Source organism: Eriocheir sinensis, chromosome 27 (genome assembly GCF_024679095.1).
Source record: "Eriocheir sinensis breed Jianghai 21 chromosome 27, ASM2467909v1, whole genome shotgun sequence".
Taxonomy (NCBI): domain Eukaryota; kingdom Metazoa; phylum Arthropoda; class Malacostraca; order Decapoda; family Varunidae; genus Eriocheir; species Eriocheir sinensis.
This window is the reverse complement of record NC_066535.1, coordinates 14,933,819-14,955,973: the sequence shown is the minus strand read 5'-3', so window position 1 is coordinate 14,955,973 and position 22,155 is coordinate 14,933,819. Positions and strand designations below refer to the sequence as shown.

Sequence of the window (22,155 nt, the reverse complement as noted above, 5' to 3'; positions counted from 1 at the left end):
TTGAAATTTGGAAGAGAATGAAAGGAGAGTAAAAGCAGGAAAAATGTCCCAATGCCCACATATCTTTATATAGCAAGTAGGTAGGTAGAGTGATAGCTAAATAGGTGAATCACGCACGTATACAATAAATTAGCTATGTCAGGCCTTTATATAATTGGTTTTGAGTTTTCAAGAAATGTCTTGCCTTATAAGATTAAACCCTGTATATTATTTAATTGTTTTACTATAGTAGATGTTAACCCTTTCACTATGGCCGGGCCAAAACAATGCCCTGCGCCATATCCGGGATCGCTGCGCACGCCAAATTTCAAATGTCGCTATTGAATATAGCAAGTTTTCAGCCATAAACTCAACATTATCATCATGTATTGTATATAAAAACATACAGAATTAAATGGTGCACATAAAGACACATAAATTATTTGATAATTTTGAGATGTAAGCATAAATATAGAGATAAAATAACTCGTATATTGGCTAAAGTGAGCCAGGACGCAGTATGCTTGTCCTCGGATATGGTACGGGGCACACAAGGACGCAGTATACGCGTCCTCGTGTTGAAGGGGTTAATGACACCCACTTGGCATTTATGCAGGAAAGGAATTTAAGACTAGTTGTGAATTTGCCCAAAATTTTAACCTATTAGTTTTGGATCACTCAGAATATGTAGAGTAATGGAATTCAGACTGATATTTAACTTTTGGGGCCATTTCTTTCGAGTCAGGAAGCGAAATGGTCGTGTTAATTTCCATAGACTTTTTTTGGATTTGAGGGTGCGTATCCGAGTAAATCGTTTTCTCTCGACATATTTAGCACAGACTCATAAATATTGTTGGAGAGTAACTCATTTTGATCTTTTTGATAGTTCAACTCAATGTACAGTTGCCCACAAGAGTGTTCGCTCACGCAATTACAGTTTATAGAGGGTTCATAATTGTTGAGTTCATGGTATGTTTTTGGCATTATTATGAACAATATATGCTGGTAAACCATTGCCGTGACTGGCCAGCGTCTGACAGAGTGTACCTCGGTCACAACCTACCCTCTTCTCACTCCCGCACTCCCCAACAACCATCTCCTCACACCCACCCTTTCAGGACCTCACACCTAGCCCGCAGCCCATTTTGTACAGAAATTGCCAGTGTAAAATTGCTGTGTGTGACCGTCAGCACCTCAAGTAGCTTTCATCCAACTTCACTCTGACCCCACTACCACCATCCTGGCCACCATCCAACAGCCATTTCATTACCACCCACCCCTTATGTGGCCCCCTCCTTACCAAAATTGCCGGTTCTGGACATCAGTATACCCACTATACCTCACCCACAACACTGTCAAACCACTTCAATTTCCACATCACAATCTCCAAAACCACCTCCAATATCCACACAAATAATAAAGGTGTACCCAGAGTAATGGCTGCCAGGCTTGCCAGTTATGGCAATAAATGAAATACCATATTTGACGGCTTATAAGACGCACCCTCAACTTGGGCTGTCATTTGAAAAAATAAATAAATGGGTTTAAACTACGAGTTTCTGGTGAAGATTTTTTGCCTTTCATTCATTGCCCTCACCACTAACAGGTAATTTTTTAAGTTTCATATGTATTCTGATCCTTATTAAATCCCAACATTTTACATTGCATGCACCACCACAGAAATCACCCTCGACACACTCCAGTGACGGGAAAAAATAATACATTAAATACCTACGACGTATGTATCTGACACTCATTGGTATAAAAAAATAATACATATGTCGTGCGTATCTGACGCTGTACGGGTTAAAGAACTTATGCAGATTTTACTCTTTACTAAAGCAATACATATACTAATGTTTTATCCTTGTTGGCAGGTTTTAGACGCGAGTGAAGATCAAGAATCTTCACGTAAACGTCAAATACTGGCTCGCCGGCCTTCATACCGCAAGATTCTTAATGAATTAGGTGGAGGAGAAATATCAGGTAAGGTTCTGTCAAACTACCTAGTTAACATGAAACCACAATTGGGTGAAGGTCTACTTCATTGTGTCTTTTCTTGATGCAGGGTGTTAGTAGTTCTTTTTTATCATTGTTATTAATGTAAAAAAGGGCATTATTTTGATCTCTGTGCATAAGACATTGGATAAAGTAAATTGAGTTGGTAGTGATTGTTGATCATTCTGTATATTATGATTCTAGACAAGGGCGACGCAGGTAGCTCAGACTCCTCCCAAGACGAGCCAACGGGGACCGTGACCATTGGGGGTCAGCAGTACCAGACAGCAGGTTTGTTGAAAGGTCCGTCTGCCACGCTGCATTGGTAAACTGCATCACTTTGTGTAATCTACTTTTACACATTCAAGAGTATAATATTCCCTTGTGACAGCCCAAAAGTGTACAAGAATGTGACATGATTAATAAGTGCCATTAAATGTAATGTGCTGCATATGCATATATGCTGCATTACTTCCTCTCTAACTTAATAATGAACTTTAACGGCAGTGTTTCCAAGTTAACAAATTTTGTTGCTGTATGATGTTTTCTTGTTGTGACCGTGCACTAACTTTACATTTCCTCCTTTGGAAAGAAAAGTAAATTTAAACAAGCAAGCAACCAAGTGTAAAAGACGCATTGGTTTTGCTAGCTGGTATTGTCATGTTCCTGCGGTGAGAATGTTGCTGTGAGTGAAGATGTAACTGCTCTGCGGGCAGTTGTTAATACTTTGGTTACTACGTACATGGCTTTGCTGTGGCGATTTGTAGTACTTAAAATTTTTATGTAAAAATTTAGCAGTGATCAGACTGAAGCAAATATTAGTCACATTTGACAAACTGGATGTCACCTGTCACAGGGGAATAGACCTTCAGGTGTAACTTGTAAGTACGACTAATTGACTCTGTAACATTGATAATCTCCAAATTACTTAATTCAATGGAAAGCAAAATGATTAAGAAATTTATATCTTTTGCTTTTTGTTACAAGATTTCCAACACTGATTTAATCCTTCCTCTGCTAAAAACTAGAAAGTTTGTACACTTAGATTTCAGCATTAAGACATAAAGGAGGACTTGTTTTGGTTGAGCTGTCACTACAAATTTTATGCACATGCTTATATTGCTGAATGCTTAAGGCACTAAAGTTTTGCTTAATTGCTTATGTAATGTTAGTTATTATTGACTGGCAAAGTTTAAAAGGGAACAGTTCAGTGTTAAGAAAAGCTTAGCATATTTTAAATTTGATTCCAAGTCCAGTATTTCCTCAAGCAAACCCAATCACTGATGATTAATTGTTACGTGTCCCTCACTTAAGTCTGCATCCATCTCAGTTAATAAGAAGTTGACAAAGTGACCTCAGCTTCATAAAGTAGATTATATTAAACTCATAAAAAACAGCAATTGTTTAAAAACATTTTCTAGACTAAAAATAATTAAAGGTTAATTTATTTTCATTAATATCACCAAATTAATAGCATGGAGTCTTCCCAGCACAGACTGCAAAACATTCTCAACTTCCTTTTTGCAAAATTTATTTAAATTGCTAAGCTGTTGTCTAGCAGTTGTTGCTCAGTGTTCACCATAGATGTGTAGTCACTATAAATGTGTGCATCCAATGTAACATGATTTTCATTATTCTGTAATGTTAATTTCCTCATGTGCACACACTAAGCTCTATCCAGTTCTGAATGTGTAATCCAAATAAATACCAACTGGTATTATGTAGCACCTTTGTGTTGTGTATATTATCATCAATGAATCAATCATTTTTTTTTAATGGGATGCATATCAGTCTTCAAGAAATTTGCAGTTAAGCATACATTTATATTGCTAGTGGACAACTTATTTTGAAATTCGTATTTAAGTATTGGCATCCTGTAGGGCAAGTACTGAAGATACTTATCAGGTAAATTTAAACTTTAAAACATCATTGTTCTCATTATTTCACATTTCCTCCACAGTTCTACCTGCTGGTGGGTTACAGCTGACAAGTCAAGGGGGTGACGGTCTCCAGACCCTCGCCATGACCAATGCAGCCACAGCTGGGGGGGCCATCGTCCACTATGCCCAGGGCTCAGACCCACAGTTCATTGTCCCAGGTAAGGAGACGGAGGAAGAGGATAGTAGTTTCTGAACTCGATGCACACATTGGAAATGCAGTAGCTTTCTTGTTGCATCAGGAATTATAGCCTTTACATAGTTCTTATTTCTACTTCCTGTTCATCTGTACAGTAGGTACAGATCTCAGGAAAAGTACTGCCATGTTAGTCTGGTAAATATGAAAGTGTTATAACAATGATCAGTGCTTGTTTAGCCACAATCAGAGCTGAAACTGAAAATATAATGGCACGTGGCCTTGCGGCTCCTGGTCAGACTTTTCTCTGCCCATCCGTTGGATCAGGAGAGTGCCTACAAAAGCAGAAAAAAAGTTTAATACAGTTTGACTAAGTGACTTTTCTCTATATTGAATCTTACATAATGAAAACTATATCTATCTAAGGCATCATTTTGCTTTTCAGTTGCTGCTGGGGACTTGAGTGGCTTGAAGATAGCCACCAGCTCCAGCACTGGCCTGACCCAAGGAGTTGTGTTGGCAACGTCCGCCTCTACTGGTGTTCACGGCTCAGGGGACCAGATGGCAGAGGAAGCATCACGAAAGAGAGAAATCAGACTAATGAAAAACAGGTAAGATGACAGACTGCCTATGCCTAGCAAAATGGATACCATTACTGTTCATACCTTAAGGGGGTACGGGACACCTGAGGTCATCTAACTAAACTATCGGGTATTGCGATGAAACTAAGTAGGCATCTGTGTTGCCTTCAGATATACTTGTGTTCCCAGTCTTACTCTATGGCTGTGAGACATGGACATTATAGTGACTGGAAGAGGTGGATTGATGCATTTGGTAATAAGTGCCTATGCAGAATCATAGGATATCGTTGAAATGACCTTGTGTCAAACCATTTATTACTCTGTGAGACTGATTTGAGGCTTGCATAGTCTGTGAATGCCAACTCCAGTTATACAGGCATGTGGCATGCTACCCAGAAGCCGACCCTGCTCACTAGGTTGTTTCTGTAAGAGAGAATCCTGAGTGGAGGAGGCCCAGGGGATGTGCACAGAGTTTGTGGTTTGAGCAAGTTTATGGATCCTGCAATGAAGTACTTGGGATGGGAAGGGAGCCTGCATGGAGACCTACCCGGAGGAACCCTGGGGCGTGCCATCATAGGGTGATGCACCCTTCAGCATATGCCCTCATTGTTGGATTAAATGAGTGTGAAACCATCACCTAAGCAATGATGCCAAGTTCACGGGTCCTTTCCCAAAAGCCTTTCCAGACCAGGTTCCGTAACACCGAGTATTGTACGGTCACGGCCGTTGTCACGTGAACACTTTTGGCTGGACAGGAGGGAGATTCCCACTTCCTCAGCCTTTCCCTTAAAAGTTTTGGGGGTTGTTAAGACAGGGACGAGGAAGGCAGGTACGGGGAGAGTGAGGTGGCTATGGACGGTACCTTGATTACTATTTGACACTTGCAGTCTTTGCCATGTTGAGCTTCCTTTTTCTAGGTTATCCTTCCCTGCTTTTTCTACCAACTCCACTGATGATATCTGACTAATACAGGGGGGGGGGGGGGCTGTTGTGATAATAAACTCGAGTGTAGGATTTTTTTTTTAGTTAAGTAGATACTGGTGTAGAGAAAAAGGCTTACTTTTTTAGGATTTGTGATTTCTCACCCTGCATTATTAACTGTTTTTGTTTGTTTTCAGGGAAGCAGCAAGAGAGTGTAGAGCTAAAAAGAAAGAATATATTAAATGCTTGGAAAACAGAGTTGCAGTGTTAGAAAACCAGAACAAGGCATTGATTGAAGAATTGAAAACTCTGAAGGCTCTGTATTGCCAAAATAGTTGATGTCCAAGCATAAGTGAAAGTTCTCCACCTGAGCTGTGTCACAGGTTATCCTCTGCAGTGATGAAGCTTGAGGTAGTCCTATAGTCAAAGGAAGGCTTGATATAGTGATGCCATGATGACAAAGCTCACTTAAGCTCATGTCCATCTGCTGGAATTCTACAAGAGTTTCAGCTATCCAAGACTGTTGACGGTTTATTTAAATGTTATTATATAACTTGGTCACCACATTGTAGGTGGCAGACAAAGCTGCTGGCTGTGCTGAACTAAGTATAATGCAGGATGAGTGTACTGTGTACAGATATCCTAGCTTAGGAGACTAACTTTCTGTGGTCAAAGCTATGGTGCATTATTGAGGAACCCTTATACACATCCACTGTTCAGCTCTGAAAGAAAATGAAGAAATAGGTAATTTGTTGCTGTGTGCTTGAATTATCAGGCAGTGTTGAGATCCAAGCTATCAAGTAAGGAGAGTTTCGGAGAGACTAGCTTCTTCATTCAGGCAGCAGTGGTTGTGTTGGAGACCCAAAAGAAGCACTCATAGGGAAAGTAAAGTCTTTGGAAGATTTGTACTGCCACAAAAGCAGAGTAGAGTAAGAGAATCACTATTTGTGATAGCGTGACATGATGCTTTTCATCATAAATTGTCATGTTTTGTGGTCAACTTCTGAGAAGTCATGACCTACCAGAGAAGTGTCCTTGTACTGAGCTAACCTCAAGTCCTTGAGGATAATTGAGTAATGTTCCAGTGTCTTGACAACCGTAGTAGAAGGCTGCAGTAATCTGGTGATGCCAGCTTTGTGATTAATTTCTCGTTGTTTAATTGTCCATTACCTTATGATTGTTAGGGACGGGTACTGGTACTGCTGCTCAAACCTTTGCTGGTCACTTTATTAAATATTTGTGGAAATAATTTTTCACAACTGAATTTAATGTAATGTAACTATTAGTTTCGAGATAAACCACAGCTAAATTCAATGTAATTTAACAAAAAGTCCTGAGATAATCCACTTTGAAAATATGTGCTCTTAATAATTATGAAGGCAGAGGTATGGCAGACCTGCAGACTGACACATTATGAGGTACTGTGTAATTAAATTATATTGTGTATTTTGTAGACTTGTTACCTGATGTGCATCTGTATTTCTGGCCAACTGGTACAGCAAACTTGTATAATACTAGACCCAGTGCAACTGGGTCTTTTTAAAGTTTCATTGGAATAAGGGCTTCTGTGATGAAAAAATTATCAATTTAAAAATGTTTCACTTATTTAATTTAAATATTCATATTGGCACTGATCCTATTTAACACTAAAAAATTCATCAAAAAGTGTGGCTAGTCAGTCCTGGCAAGTTGATTAGTTCATCACACTCAAAGAGAATGTTGAAAGGTATATCCGGTGCATTGCCAAGTGTCAGCCGAGAGAAAGTGTGTCCTGTTTGTAAAATGATTATAATTATTGTAAAATTATTTTTGTATGTGATGGTAGTTGCAAAAGCCCCATTATTTTACTAATTATATATTGACATGATTATTTAAGTGTTCAGTGTTCTATAATTTGGCATTTGAAGAGGCTCTCCATAAGTGTTCATTATGAGTGATGATCTAAAGCTCTATGACTTGATCTGAAAGAATTCAATGCTGTTGAAAATATAAGCCATTATTTTTAATGTAACTGTGTTTGTGTTTGCTGGGATTCACAACTAAGGTTATGAATCCTGAGGAAATGAATAATTATGTTGACAGGCAGTCATTAAGCATTTGCCTCTTGCCTTAACTGATCACACTGGTCATGTAATTATTTACAACATGCATTTACCAGCATTCAACACTAAGACCTACACTTAATGTTTGTGTGTGCCTGAACCATTCCAACATTGTTTATACAGATGTCTTTGCATCACCACTCAAGCATTATCAAAAGTTTTGGGCTTCATTCCAGGCTGTTTACTGTTGCTTTTTATGGTTGATATATCGTACAAATTTTGGTTTGGAGACATTAATTTTAACCTGAAACACCAGAATATATATATATATATATATATATATATATATATATATATATATATATATATATATATATATATATATATATATATATATATATATATATATATATAAAATACACACACACACAACCCTTGAATTCCCGGATTAATGGAGGGAACACCTGTCCAGGAACCACAAAAATCCGGGAATCGGAAATCGTTCCAGTCCGTGGAAATTGCCCATTCACAGAGGTTCAAATACTCAGTCCGGTAATCGTAATTATTCAGGACCTGCCTGGGACTTTCATCAGTCCAGCACATTTAAGCAGCACATCCAAGAGAGTAACTAAAACAATAATGTGCACAGTATGATATACACCTCAAAATGGTGGACACTTTGTGACTGCCACCAAACAGTGTGTTATTTGTCAGCATGTAATGCAAATCTTAAAACAGACTTGCATTACATACTAACAAAGGACGCACTGTTTGGTGGCAGTCACGAAGTGTCCACCATTTTGGGGTTCATGTCATACCATGCGCATTATTTTATAATAAATACCTTTTATAAAATACACGTAATAAAAACATAAATGGGGAATAAAAATGATCATAACTACATGCAGCTGCTAATTGTAAACAATCAAGAAAATGTCACAGGAAGCAGCTTATTGAACCCATTGTGAACATTTCATTGAAGACAAACTTTAAGGAAGCAAATTACAAATTCACAAATAGCAAATAAAATTTAAGGAATTCAACAACTCTGAAGATGACTATGCAGCTTAGTGCATTAGTGAACCCATTGTGGAGGCGACATGACAATCACTGGTGACGCGAAAAACAACAGGCTGCCACCTAGTGAGTATTGTTATGGTTCCATGGCCTATCCAGTCCCCCAAAACACTGAAAAAGGTGTTGCAGACATTGACCAAGGGAAGGAATCTACATTGCCAGACATTTGTTTCAATAACCAGACTTGGCAAGGCAAGTGTCCGTCAACTGTCAGATTTAGCAGAACCCCAGATTTTTTACATGGATTCTATTTCAGTTCCCAGACTTGACTGGGCATATGTTTGACAATTGCCAAACCCGAATTTTGTCCTGGAGAGTCAATATCTGGGAAATCGAGGGTCGAGTGTTAACAGTAAACCCTTGCTTTTATGGACCTCGATGTAACAAATTTAAGCTTTAAACAAACTTTTTAGGGCCAGTCCAGTATATGCAGGGAGTTCAGTAAGTGTGAGGTTTGGGTTGGTGGTGAACTGGCCAAGCATGTACATTCACATCAGTTGGCAGTGGTATGGACAGTGTCGACCTGCCCATGCCCGTCTAGTCAGTCTAGCTTTGTCCACCCGACTGTAAACACTATCGCTCTCGTCCTTTTGTGCCTCACCTTTCTACTAATAGACTGAACAAACTACATTATATATGGAAATGGCACACTTTCAGCCCATACAACAAACAAGTTCATTATGTGAAAAGTTTGGCTGTCAAATTTTTGGATATAACATCATCCCCTTCCCCTCACTTGGATTGTTAAAGCGAGGGTATACTGTGTGTGTACATGCATGCATGCATGCATGCATATATATATATATATATATATATATATATATATATATATATATATATATATATATATATATATATATATATATATATATATATATATATATATATATATATATATATATATATTATTTTTTTTTTTTTACAAGTGAAGTTGAATCAGTGACGACTATGACTTTTGCATGAATTTATAAGAATGATTTGACTTCCACAATTTGACAATGGATTAATATTATGCTTTTCAAAGTATCAAGACATAACACACACACACACACACAACTTGAAGTGTGCAGTATAGTGCGGTTCACAAAATAACTAAATATAGTACAGAAAGCAACAGTTAATGCCTGTTAAAATCCTAATTTTGCCAATTATTGATTGTTAAACTGCTTTCTTGCTGGCCAAAATTATTGGACACTGAATTTAGTTCTTTGACCGAAAATTACATCAGAACAATGTATGAAGAGCTTTTTCTATGTTGACAATTATAATTTTTCACAATGTATCACAAATTTGTAATTTTTGTACTTAAAAGTGACAAAGCTTAAATTTTTCCTGTTACTTTTAACCTCTATCTTGCCTCTGCAGGATTTGGGGGGTCAGTGATGACGAGAACCTTTAAAGAAATTTATATGAATGCGATTTGACTTCCCAAAGTGTGAAAACAATATATCTATTAAGTCTCATCTCAGGTGGTAATCAAACTGTATTACTTTCTAACCCAGTTCATTGCTAATTTGTGACTGTACTCAAAGATTTGCACTGCTGCCTGAATACCATTGACTGGAATGTACATTTGTCACGGATTCCCTACTTGTACCTGTCTGAAAAGCAGTCCATGGCAAATAAACTTGCTCTTTTTTATTTTGAGAGGTAAACTGCTTATATTAGAACATTTGCACCGAAGTTTAATGATCTTGAGAGTTTTTGTAGCTATCTACAGACAGTCATTTTCTTAAAGGAACCAATGCTAGTGTGGCATGTTTAAATATTTCATACATGCTATTTGCTCATATCCTGTACTTTATAGTGCACTTTTAAGCAAAGGTGTTGAAAAATGATTGTTCTAAGATTGGCTTTAATTTTGTGGATATTTGTATATATTATACACACCTGTGTTTGGCTGTGTTCCAAACAAGAACGTACCATAATGTCAAATATGTATTTTTGAAAACTAAACTGTTGTTGAATCATAGAATTTCACTGAATTCCTTGGGGCTGCACACTTCTGTGGTGGGGAAGGCTTCATGCTAACACAAATACAAGTAATTTTAGTCAGTGTCCTGTTTTTATTTTATTTTATTTATTTATTATTATTATTATTATTTTTTTTTTCTATGGCACCGATTGGTGTTCTGGGTGGGGCCCAGTGGTAGACCCCAGCGCATTATGGTGCAGGCAAGTGTTTACAGTGGTGCCACCTTGCTTGCCTCATGGTATCCCCCAGGGTTATTCTTTGATTCTCTTTGAAAGAGGATCTAGAGTATGGGTTAATAGCATAGCTGGGCACGATATCAGAAAACATTATTCCCGATAACCGATAACTGATAATGGAAAACCTTATCGGGGATAACCGATATTCGTTAACTGGAGACACAAATATAAGCGATAACCGATAACCAATACCAGATATAAATCCACAATTCCGATACTAGCTAGCAATAAGTCCGATAGGCGAAAAAGATACTATATTGATATTTTAAATAAAAAAAAACCAGATGAATTCAACTTTTCATTATTTGTATTTTAGAAACTTACAAAACCTGAAAACCACACGTTGACACGTATATATGGACGGTAATACTAGAAACACCTGAACCGGTGTTGTGTTATTTGGCGTCCCCACCGTCAAAAGCTGGCACTTTTGTTTACAAACACTGGTCTCTCGTGAACTGCGCAGGCTTAGACCAGCAAGCGTAGACCTGTACAGTTTCACAAAGCTTTTTAACCATAATTAAGAGTTGCTGGAAAGCTGAATCAGACATACAGTACCACTTCCACCATCCCCGCTGTTTCAAGAACGACACTCTGTACGAGTTGTATTTATATGTACAGAGTGTCGTTCTAGAAACAGCGAGGATGGTGGTACTGTATGTCTGATTCAGCCTTCCAGCAACTCTTAATGTGTTAAAAAGCTTTGTGACACTGTACAGGGCTAGGTTCACTGGTCTGAACATGCGTAGTTCATGAGAGACCAGTGTTCGTAAACAAAAGCACCAGCTTTTGACGATGGGACACCAAATAACACAACAACGAGTGCCTTCAATACCATGGCATGCCACATGCTCACAAATGAATATGGAATATCAAGTTTGAGGCAGTGAATAATCATTTTGGGGGCAAAGTTAAATGATTTTTCTCTCTGATATATTGATTTTTTAGTCTAACATAAAAAAATAACCTAGTGTTTTAATGTTGATGATCTAAGTATGAAATCTCTTCACCGAAGATATTTCATAACCCGAAGTTTTTTCATACAACACCAGGCGCCCGGGCCACGCATGCGCAGTAAGGAGGAGACAATGTTTTTATTCTGAAAGGCAGGAAAAAGTAGTGATTATCGCTAGTTTGGTTACAAAAGTAACGAAGATACCGATATATATTCAAATAAGTAGCGGATGGCTGATAACCCGATTTTGTTATCAGCGATAAAGTATCGCGATAACTTATCACGATAACGCCCAGTAATAGGTGATCTTCAGGACAGCATGTGGGTGTCTTATGCTATTCAGCGATGGCCAAAAAATTGCAAATTGCCAACTTGTTTGATGCAGCAGGCGGGACGTGATCCTGCATCCTCCTGGATGCCGTACCCAGTACCCACACACTGACCACTCAGACGCCACTTGTAATAAGCACTAATTTATTTTATGTATAAAAAGTACATATTCATCATCATTACTGGTGTCTGTTCTTCCAGCATTGGAAGAATAGTTTGTCAAATTGCATGGCACTATGGAAATTCAGTTGCTTCCTGAAAAAACATGAGCAGTTCCAGCACTGCACAAGCCAAATTTAAATGTATGGAGCAGCATGACCACACACTGACCACCCGAAGAGTACTGAAGTGAGTGAGTTAGCAGCTGGGAGACTGGCTGTACAGATGAGTGCCAGAACAGATAAAACTGGAGACTTCTACAATGGCCACCCCCATAGGGGAAGTCCCTGTGAGGGGACAGAGCATTATTGATATAGATATTGGTAGAGAGAGCAGACCCTTGTAGAAAATTTGTTAGCTGAACATTACCATGTTTGCAGATCGTGATGGTAAGTTGTAACTAATATATTTTAAAATTAGATAAAAATTATGTTAACTCCAAATGCAGCAATTTTATTTGCAGCATCATTTCAATCAGGATGCATTTCAGCAACAGGCTCTGTGAAGTGAAATGACTAACTGATTTTTTTTTTTTTTTTTTTTTTTTTTACATCAAAGGAGACAGCTCAAGGGCAACAAAGTGGGAAAAAAAAAGAGGCCCACTATTCATCGCTCCCATAATAGACAAAAGTAAAGAGTAGCCAAAAGAGAGCTCAATTTCGGGTGGAGAGGTGTCTTGATACACTCTTCTTGAAAGAGGTCAAGTCATAATCAGGAGGAAATACAGATGTAGGAAGGCTGTTCCAGAGTTTACCAGTGAAGATGATGAAAGACTGGAGATGCTGGTTAACTCTTGCATAAGGGGTTTGGACAGTATAGGGATGAGTATGAGCATAGGGATGAGCATGAGTAGAAAGTCGTGTGCAGCGGGGCCGCAGGAGGGGAGGGAGGCATGCAGTTAGCAAGTTCAGAAGAGCAGTCAGCATAAAAATATCGAGAGGTAAAAGACTACCAGTAAGAGGAAGAGAGCTGATGAGACGTAGAGCCTTAGACTCCACTCTGTCCAGAAGAGCTGTGTGAGTGGAACCCCCCCACACGTGAGATGCATACTCATTACGAGGGCAGACAAGGCCCTTATAATTGGAAAGCATCTGTGTGGGGGAGAAGAACTGGCAGAGATGATACAGAACGCCCAACCTCGAGGAAGCTGATTTAGTGAGAGAGGAGACGTGAAGTTTCCAGTTGAGATTTTGAGCTAAGGATAGACCAAAGATATTTAGTGTTGAAAGAAGGTGACAGCTGAGTGTTATTGAAGAATAGGGGATAGGTGTTTGGAAGATTGTGTTGTGTTGATAGGTGGAGAAATTGGGTTTTTGAGGCATTGAAGGGCACAAGGTTCTTTTTACCCCAATCGGAAATGATAGCAAGGTCTGAGGTTAAGCATTATGCAGCCTCCAGTCTGAAGTCTTGTAGTTCCGGTTGAGAGGGTCTTCTATTGAAAGAATTTGAATAATGCAGAGTGGAGTCGTCAGTGTATGAGTGGATAGGACAGTTTATTATGGAAAGATCATTGATGAATAACAGGAAGAGAGTGGGTGATAGAACAGAGCCCTGTGGAACATCACTGTTGATAGGTTTAGAGGAAGAACAGTGACTGTCTACCACAGCGGAGATAGAACGGCCGGAAAGGAAGCTGGAGATAAAGGAACAGAGAGAAGGATAGAAACCGTAAGAGGGCAGTTTAGAAAGCAAAGACTTGTGCCAGACTCTATCGAAAGCTTTCGATATGTCTAGCACAACTGAGAAAGTTTCACCGAAACGGCTAAGAGAGGATGACCAAGAGTTAGTTAAGAGAGCAAGAAGATCGCCAGTAGAACACCCCTTGCGGAACCCATACTGGCGATTAGATTGAAGGTCAAAAGTGGAAAGGTGCTTTTGAATCTTCCGGTTAAGGATTGATTCAAAAGCTTTAGACAGACGGGAAAGTAAAGCTATAGGGCGGTAGTTTGAGGGGTTGGAGCAGTCACCCTTCTTAGGCACAGGCTGTATGAAGGCGTACTTCCAGCAGGAAGGAAAGATAGATGTTGATAGGCAGAGACGAAAGAGTTTGACCAGGCAGGGTGTCAGCACGGAAGCACAGTTTTTAACCCGTACAGTGTTTAGTATGTACACATACGTACCTCTTAGGGAGTGTTTAGTACGTATATATATGCAAGCTCTTTTGAGGGCTTATATGTATATATGTATACTCCTTGATTCTATAATCAGTAAAGCGTGTGGAATTGTAAATTATGGTTCAGAGTAATCGGAAATGAAAACTGATCGTCGGAAGCTTCATAGACTTTTGCTGAACTTAGTGAACTACGGTTGTAGTACAGACGGCCTTGAAGCGAGCGGTGTTGCCTGACGCGCATCCAATCATTTTCTTGTACTTACAATTCCTGTTTATTTTTTTAGGTTTTTGTAAGTAAAGCAGTACTTATACGTTACTTACGCTTTAGGGTAGTGAGAAGTGTTTATAATGGAAAGAATATAGGCTCTAAAAAAATTTAAAGATAAATTTCCCTTTCCTGGTATGACATCGTTAGCTCTGAGACGCAGAAAAATAAAACAACGAACAATCTAGGGTTCCATTCCTCGCATATAAATAATATATATATCAAATGATTTTAAATTTTTTGTTCATTTTTAGGGGCAAATAAAAAAAATACGAAAAATTGCAACCTGGCATGACTCCTATCGATGACAAAAGACGACACTGTACGGGTTAAGGACAATAGGAGGCACTCCATCAGGTCCCTAAGCCTTCTGAGAGTTGAGGCCAGAGAGGCCATAGAAAACATCATTCTTAAGAATCTTAATAACAGGCATAAAGGAGTCAGAGGGGGGATGAGTAGGAGGAATATGCCCAGAATCGTCCAGAGTGGAGTTTTTACAGAAAGTTTGAGAGAAGAGTTCAGCCTTAGAGACAGATGAGACGGTGGTGCTGCCATCAAGATTAAGGAGAGGAGAAAGAGGAAGAAGTGAAATTGGAGATGTTTTTGGCTAGGTGCCAGAAGTCCCGAGAAGAATTAGAAAAAGCAAGGTTTTTGACATTTTCTATTGATGAAAGAGGTTTTGGTAAGTCAAAGAATAGATTTGGCACGATTCCAGACAGAAATATAAAGATCATGGTTAGCAGGAGTGTGAAGGCTCTGGTACCTTTTGTGAGCTGCCTCTCTATCTTTGATAGCACGAGAACAAGCATGATTAAACCAAGGCTTTTTAGCATGAGGAGTAGAGAAAGTACGTGGAATGTGTGCCTCCATTCCAGAGACAATCACCTCTGTGATGCGCTGGGCACACACAGAGGGGTCTCTCTTCTAGAAGTAGTAATCATTCCACGGGAAATCAGAAAAGTACACCCTCAGGTCGTCCCACCGGGCTGAAGCAAAATGCCAGAAGCATCGCCTCTTCAGTGGGTCCAGAGGGTGTACAGGAGCGATAGGACAGGATACAGAAATAAGGTTGTGATCGGAGGAGCCCAATAGAGAGAACAGTTTGACAGAGTAAGTAGAAGGGTTAGAGGTAAGGAAGAGGTCTAGTATGTTGGGCCTGTTTCCAAGACTATTGGGAATATGTGTAGGGTGCTGAACCAACTCAATTATCTCAAGGATTTGTATTTGAGCTTTTCATTACATATTATATAACAATGGTGGCAAATATTTATTAGCATTGTAAAAGATGCTTGTGATAAAATTGTATTGTTAGTCTTTCACAACTGCTGGATATCGCAAGAGATCACTTCCACCTATCAATAAAATCATACTATCAAGCATTCAACCATAGAAATTAATTTTCTCTTTGCAATTAGTAAAATCTGTACTATTAGCCTAAATATACACCATATAGAAAATAAAGTGATTTTTAAATCACCAACACAAATATGAGTGAGTATATGAATACTAAGTGATGCCTTACACTTTACACAGAATTGTACATCATTACTATTTCACCGAAAAGTAATGAACTGATTATTTCAATCAGTCAAAATCTTGAAACTCATGAACCTAGTCTGTACAATTGTCAGTACTTGTTAGCCTATCTATTAGTTAACTTTACCTGCTAATAGTTGTTTCATATGTATAACGAATGATCTGCAGGTCCCAGGTAGCGAATAGCTATTAGAATGACATCAATGATCGTCCACACTCCAAGGCCACCAAAGCTGAACAGCTTTCCTATTCCTTCTTGCCAATGGCCGAGGTAGAATCTGAAAAATGTTTGCTTCATGAAATGATAATTAATTACATTCACTGCAATTACTATATCATATTGAGAAGTAAAACTGGGAAGTCTTTAAGAGAACATGGCAGAAATCACAAGACTATTTGGGAATCACCAATGTGCTTGAACAAGAAAAAAGTGAGAAAAGTTCACTGTTCCCATATTCAAGAAAGAAGATAGATCAAATGTGCTAAAGTACTGCTCTTTTGGTCTAACATCAGTTTTAGAAAAGATGGAAGAGTCCATCACAGGGTATATTGTTACATTTCAAGGCCCCTCACCTGTCAGCCCCAAATCCTCCCAGGGTGATGGAGAGCAGCAGCGCTGTGGACCATTTGTACCCAGAGGTCCAGTTGCAGTACAGTTTTTTACGGAACACTCGATTGCCCAGGCACAGCACGTCACTATTCACGGTACAGTTGGATCTGAAATCAAGTAGGACAAAAAAAAATGTGTTTAAGGGAAGGCTCCGCCTCATTTTATGAACTGTCCGAGGGTCTTGATTTTGAACTATGTTATGGAGAATAATAATCTTATCATCTTACCTGAACAAAGAATGAATTGAGTATTTTGTTTAGATTTTTATGATTCTTTTTCGTGTTTTTTTAAAAAATTAGTCTATCTCCTTCGTCATTTCTGCATCAATCTTTTTGCTCTTTGCACACAAAATGCCTTATGACCTTCCTTGCAAAGTTAGAAAAAAATCGCCAAAACTTTTTTTTATTTAGTGGCAAAAAATAAATAAATAAATAAATAAATAAAAAAAAAATAAAAAAATTGCACTCCGGATTGTATTATGCAAAAAAGAAATGAGGTTGATATTTTTTTCTTTGTTCTATAACATGTCTAGCTCCTAACCCTTAAGTTTTATGTCAATTGCACTAAAACTAAAGGAGATGCATTTTATGGATGTATTACTCCTAGTTTTGAGAAAATGGCGATTAAAGAATTTTCTTACATTTTTGTGTCATAGTGCAATCAAAAAGTTATAATGTCCCAGACCTGTTGTTGTTTGATTCCTCAGGGTTCATTAATCACATATCAATGCATATATCCAATGATGTGACTCCTGGTTCCCCCTTTCATAGGTATTAATCGCTCTAAGGCAAGTGTCATGACGTGCCATAAGTTCACGTTCTAATCTGGCTGTAAAATGTGACATGGTTCGGATGTGTGAGACTTGAAAGTAAGCCTGGGAAAGTCTGTCATGAAAACTTCTACATTATCCAGATTTTTCACTTATCCACATCAGCCATGGCAAGATTAATGTGAATAACTGAGTTTACTGTAAACTTTACAGTAAATCCACTATACATACATTGGATTTCTATATCATAAAGATCACATAAATCTGACTCTTTCTTGGCTCTGGACATACAGGAATAAAGCTTACGTAAACGTTTCTCTGGGTGAGTGAACTGCATGGCACTGGTCATTGCCATGGCACGTGTGCTCCCAATGTGCTGTCTGGTAGCAGTACCGGCAAACCATCTGCACGGTGATCTCCTGTTTACCCTGAAAATAAAAGTAAATTAGCAGTCTGCAGGCTTCTTTGTTGCTGTTTTGGGAGTCTTTTTGATAATTATGCCAAGACTCACATACAGCCTGATCAGACTCACCTCACAGCTCCTCTTTGGTCTGCAGGTGACGCTCACCTCTTGGCCATACACACAGGTGCAGTTGAAGTCACATTTCAAACATTCTTTGCTCAGTGCATGACATGGAAGATTTTCTGGACAATCAAAAGGCCCAAGTTGTGAGTGATCCTACAAGAAAAAAATCACACTTTACCAAATGACAATAGTACACTAATAACCATATATCAAATACACCTCACATATACAGGAAAAATGAGAGACTTCTGAGTGGCTACCAATTCAGGGAGGGAGAACAGAATATCAGAGGTACCGGGCATATACGTCAATAAAAGACAGCCATGAGATGCTTTTTTGTTTCTCAACATCTCTGATACATCCTTTTTTTCACTGGTATGTGCAGTCACATTCTTATTTGCTACACTAACTACACCTTTAAGATGACTATGGGCCCAATTCAGTGATTAACCATTACAGCATATATTCAATTGTAGAAACATTTTATTTAATATTTCATCAAAAACAGTTTACCTGCTATGCACTGAGATGCAGTGTCTGTCACACTTACTGAGCAGTTTTCTGGCGTGGGTGGGAGCCGGGGCAGAGGTTGGGAGGAGCCAGTCAAGTTGTTGCTGGCTGACTTGTAGCTTTTATTGGTTTCCCCTTGAGACCTTGTGTCATCTAAGGAGCTTGATGCACAACCTGCAATGTGCCTGCATTAGTGGTTCATATATGGATTATTTTGTGGTGTATACATACATCCCATGTACGTAGTACTCAGTGAGTCACTCTATAAGGTAGGGGGACATGAATTTACTGCTGGGAAAACCTTTTTCCTCTATGGAAAACCTGCAAGTTTGTGAATGTATGAACGTGGGTGGTAGTCACCTGTATGCAGAAAAGAGGAAAAATAAGGAACACTGCTGGAGTTGAGCCACTGCCTCAACTGCCTTATTGCATATGGAACATCTTGAAGTGTAACAAAAGTATACTTGACCCTCATATTCCCATACTAATGGGGGGAGCACCTGTCTGATAACCACAGTAGTTTGGGAATAAGTGCACCTAACATCACCATAGCCGATCCAGGATTCAGTACATTTCCTAACTTATAGGCTTTAATGTTATACTTGTATTTCGTAAAGAATACTTATAACAGAAAACGAACTAAAATTATACGAATATCTTTTTTCTCGAACAAAACATTGAATAAACAACAGAACAATAATATGAAAATACATTCATAGTTTATACGACAACAGTAGGCCGAGGCAGCAGCGCACACCATTTTGTGAGTATCAGCTACCTTAAATAAGAATATTTTTACTGTGCAAAACAAGTGATGTCACTTATTGTGACTTTGTGAGCTTTCATATTTATATATTTGTGTATATTTCATGGAGGCATAACTAACATTACTACTGTCAATTTTATTAGTGACACGAATTTGCGACCATTTATCACAATAGGTGCACTTAACATACCATAGCCGATCCAGGATTCAGGACGTTTCCTAACTTAAAGGAGGTAATGTTATAATTGTATTTCGTAAAGAATCCTTATAACCAAAAACTAACTAAAATTATGAGTATTCTTCTTCTTGAACAGAACATTGAATAAGCAACGGAACAATGATATGAAAATACGTATATAGCCACCATTGCCAGATTGTCGTACTCAGAGCATAGTATTTAACGGTTTCCGACACCTAACTATTGCCAAGAAACATCAGGATCTAGCAGTTTTAACAATAACTATAAATGAGTTTTGTTATTGGAGCCCAGAAGACAGTTTTGGGGCAGAAAGTTGGGAAATATAACTGGCTGAGTATGACAATCTGGCAACAGTCTGTGGCCTTAGGGCTGCTTTCACAATCACTTTGTTTGTTTTGATCGTTACCAATGGCAATGATCGACGCTATGGTTTTCCACATGAAACTGGCCTATGGGGTAGTGGCGGCTGCAGAGGAAGCAAGAGGTGTTGAGTGTGTGCCTAGGTGCGGGGCTAGGCTAACCCCGCAGCTGCCACTACCCCATCAGCCAGTTTTAAGTGGAAATACCATAGCGTCGATCGCTGCCATTAGTAACGATCAAAACAAACAAAATGACTGTTAAAGCGGCCCTTAGCCATCACCGTATGCCATTGTGCAGGTATCAGATACCTTAAACAGCATATTTTTACTGCACAAGGCTAGTTATGTCACTTATTATGACTTTGTGACCTTATATATATATATATATATATATATATATATATATATATATATATATATATATATATATATATATATATATATATATATATATATATATATATATATATATATATATATATATATATATATATATATATATATATATATATATATGTATATATATATATGGGGGTGTGCTGGGCCAGGCCATAGTGCTCAAGTTAGAGTTGATGGACTGTAGTAATGCTGGACCTGGGTGCCCCACCTACCTGTGAGGATGATGAAGACGCAGGAGGTCCACCTGAGCAGCGAGGCCCCGCGAGGCATGCCGAGGCTGGCGGCAGGGGGGCGGGGGGCACGGGGGCGGCCCTCACGCATGCCGCCGCGCCCTCAGCCACACCACCCCCACCCGGGCAGCAGGGGACGGCCGCCCGTCACTCGCCGCGCCCACGGCGGGGCACGGCGGGCGGCAGCGGGGAGGCGGCGGGCATCACGACAGCTCAGTGAGGGTCGTCTGTTTCTGTAGACCTCCTCCGCAGACCTCTGACCTCCGCTTCTTGGGTCTGACAACTTGGTCTTCCTTTCTTTGTGCCCTTATATTATCGTTCTCTCTTCCAGTATTTTAGGCGGCTGGTTAGTATCTTCCTTTCGGCCGAGAATGCGTTCAACAGCACCTGCACCACCACCTCCTCCTGCCCGTGACCAAGACCGAGTGTTTGGCCGCCTTGTACGGGCTGACAAATCATGCTTGCGTCCCTTGAGAAAAGAACAGTCAATCAATCAGTGGGGGATACGCCGGGGAACGCGTCGCCTCGCCCACCCTACGACGCCAAGCCCGGGGGTCCCTACGGGCGTGTCTCCATGCAGGCCCCCTTCCCACCCCGAGTACCTTCCGGCAGGATCTATGGACTTGCTCAAGTTACGAACTCCGTGGGCGTCCCCTTGGCCTGCCTCTCCACTCAGGACTGCCTCTTACAGATACAACCCGATGAGCAGGATCAGCTTCAGGGTAACGTGCCACGTGCCTGTATAGCCGGAGTTGGCGTTGGCGTTGAAAAGAACCGGGGAGATTTTATATATATATATATATATATATATATATATATATATATATATATATATATATATATATATATATATATATATATATATATATATATATATATATATATATATATATATATATATATATATATATATATATATATATATAGCCCGAAATCAACTTCACAATACCTCCACACAACCACAGCGTGTCACGAAACACCCGAGAAATTAATCCAAACCAGGAAAGGGTTTGATCGAACCTGCGACCAGCGAGATGGGACAGCCACTCCTTCACCAGTCTGCCAAAGAGGCACCCCATTCGCAGAGTGAGATATGGGAGATTCATTCGGGCGGGTCATGGCACTACAAGTAGTGGATATCTAAACATCTATTATTCTTATTTTGCTTCACTAGTAACCTCTGTATACTGTATGATCCATCTTTTCCTGCAGTACAATTATCACTCGTACCAAAATATTGTAATTACCTTAAATATTACTATGATTTTAGTGCAACTCGATTCCCATGTGAACAGATCGAGCTTAAATGGCCTATGATTGACAGACCTTTTGATGGCCGATTAACCTGTGCTTCAACGGACACGTAACAAAAAATATATCTCGAGTAACATCGCAGACCCGGAACACCTATTGCTTCGATTCACCCTCGTGCGACTCCCTGGACGACGTGACACTATGCAACGCCTCCCTCAGCCTGGCAAGCCTAAGGTTAGTGACTGCACCAGACAATAAGAGAGGATGAACTATAAAAAGAGCCAGAACGCCAG

General features: G+C 39.4%; 2 protein-coding genes across 9 annotated transcripts in view; one reads left to right on the top strand and one right to left on the bottom strand.

Annotated features, from left to right (window-relative positions):
* The window catches only part of LOC127004184 (cyclic AMP-dependent transcription factor ATF-1-like), a 70,608-nt gene extending 59,962 nt beyond the window's left edge, over nucleotides 1-10,646 (top strand). For 6 of the 7 annotated variants that reach the window (XM_050871672.1, XM_050871668.1, XM_050871674.1 and 3 more), the window contains 5 exons: nucleotides 1,857-1,965; nucleotides 2,182-2,280; nucleotides 3,938-4,075; nucleotides 4,496-4,661; nucleotides 5,750-10,646. In XM_050871672.1, the coding sequence (XP_050727629.1) occupies nucleotides 1,857-1,965; nucleotides 2,182-2,280; nucleotides 3,938-4,075; nucleotides 4,496-4,661; nucleotides 5,750-5,891 (654 nt within the window). In that variant the 3' untranslated portion in view covers nucleotides 5,892-10,646. The remainder of the gene's footprint in view (nucleotides 1-1,856; nucleotides 1,966-2,181; nucleotides 2,281-3,937; nucleotides 4,076-4,495; nucleotides 4,662-5,749) is intronic. The other variant, XM_050871669.1, reaches the window with a different exon arrangement.
* A 5,721-nt stretch (nucleotides 10,647-16,367) lies between these two features.
* LOC127004186 (TM2 domain-containing protein 3-like) lies at nucleotides 16,368-22,023 on the bottom strand. 2 transcript variants are annotated; one of them, XM_050871679.1, is made up of 7 exons: nucleotides 21,856-22,023; nucleotides 20,591-21,077; nucleotides 18,696-18,829; nucleotides 18,152-18,298; nucleotides 17,926-18,047; nucleotides 16,814-16,957; nucleotides 16,368-16,518 (listed from the first exon to the last, which is right to left on the bottom strand). In XM_050871679.1, the coding sequence occupies exons 2-7, from the start codon at nucleotides 20,697-20,699 to the stop codon at nucleotides 16,383-16,385; spliced, it is 792 nt and encodes a 263-aa protein (XP_050727636.1). In that variant the 5' UTR covers nucleotides 20,700-21,077; nucleotides 21,856-22,023; the 3' UTR covers nucleotides 16,368-16,382. The 2 variants fall into 2 exon arrangements, with proteins under 2 accessions (XP_050727636.1, XP_050727635.1); XM_050871678.1 differs by lacking the exon at nucleotides 21,856-22,023 and having other exon boundaries at nucleotides 20,591-21,292.
* Nucleotides 22,024-22,155: the final 132 nt, after the last annotated feature.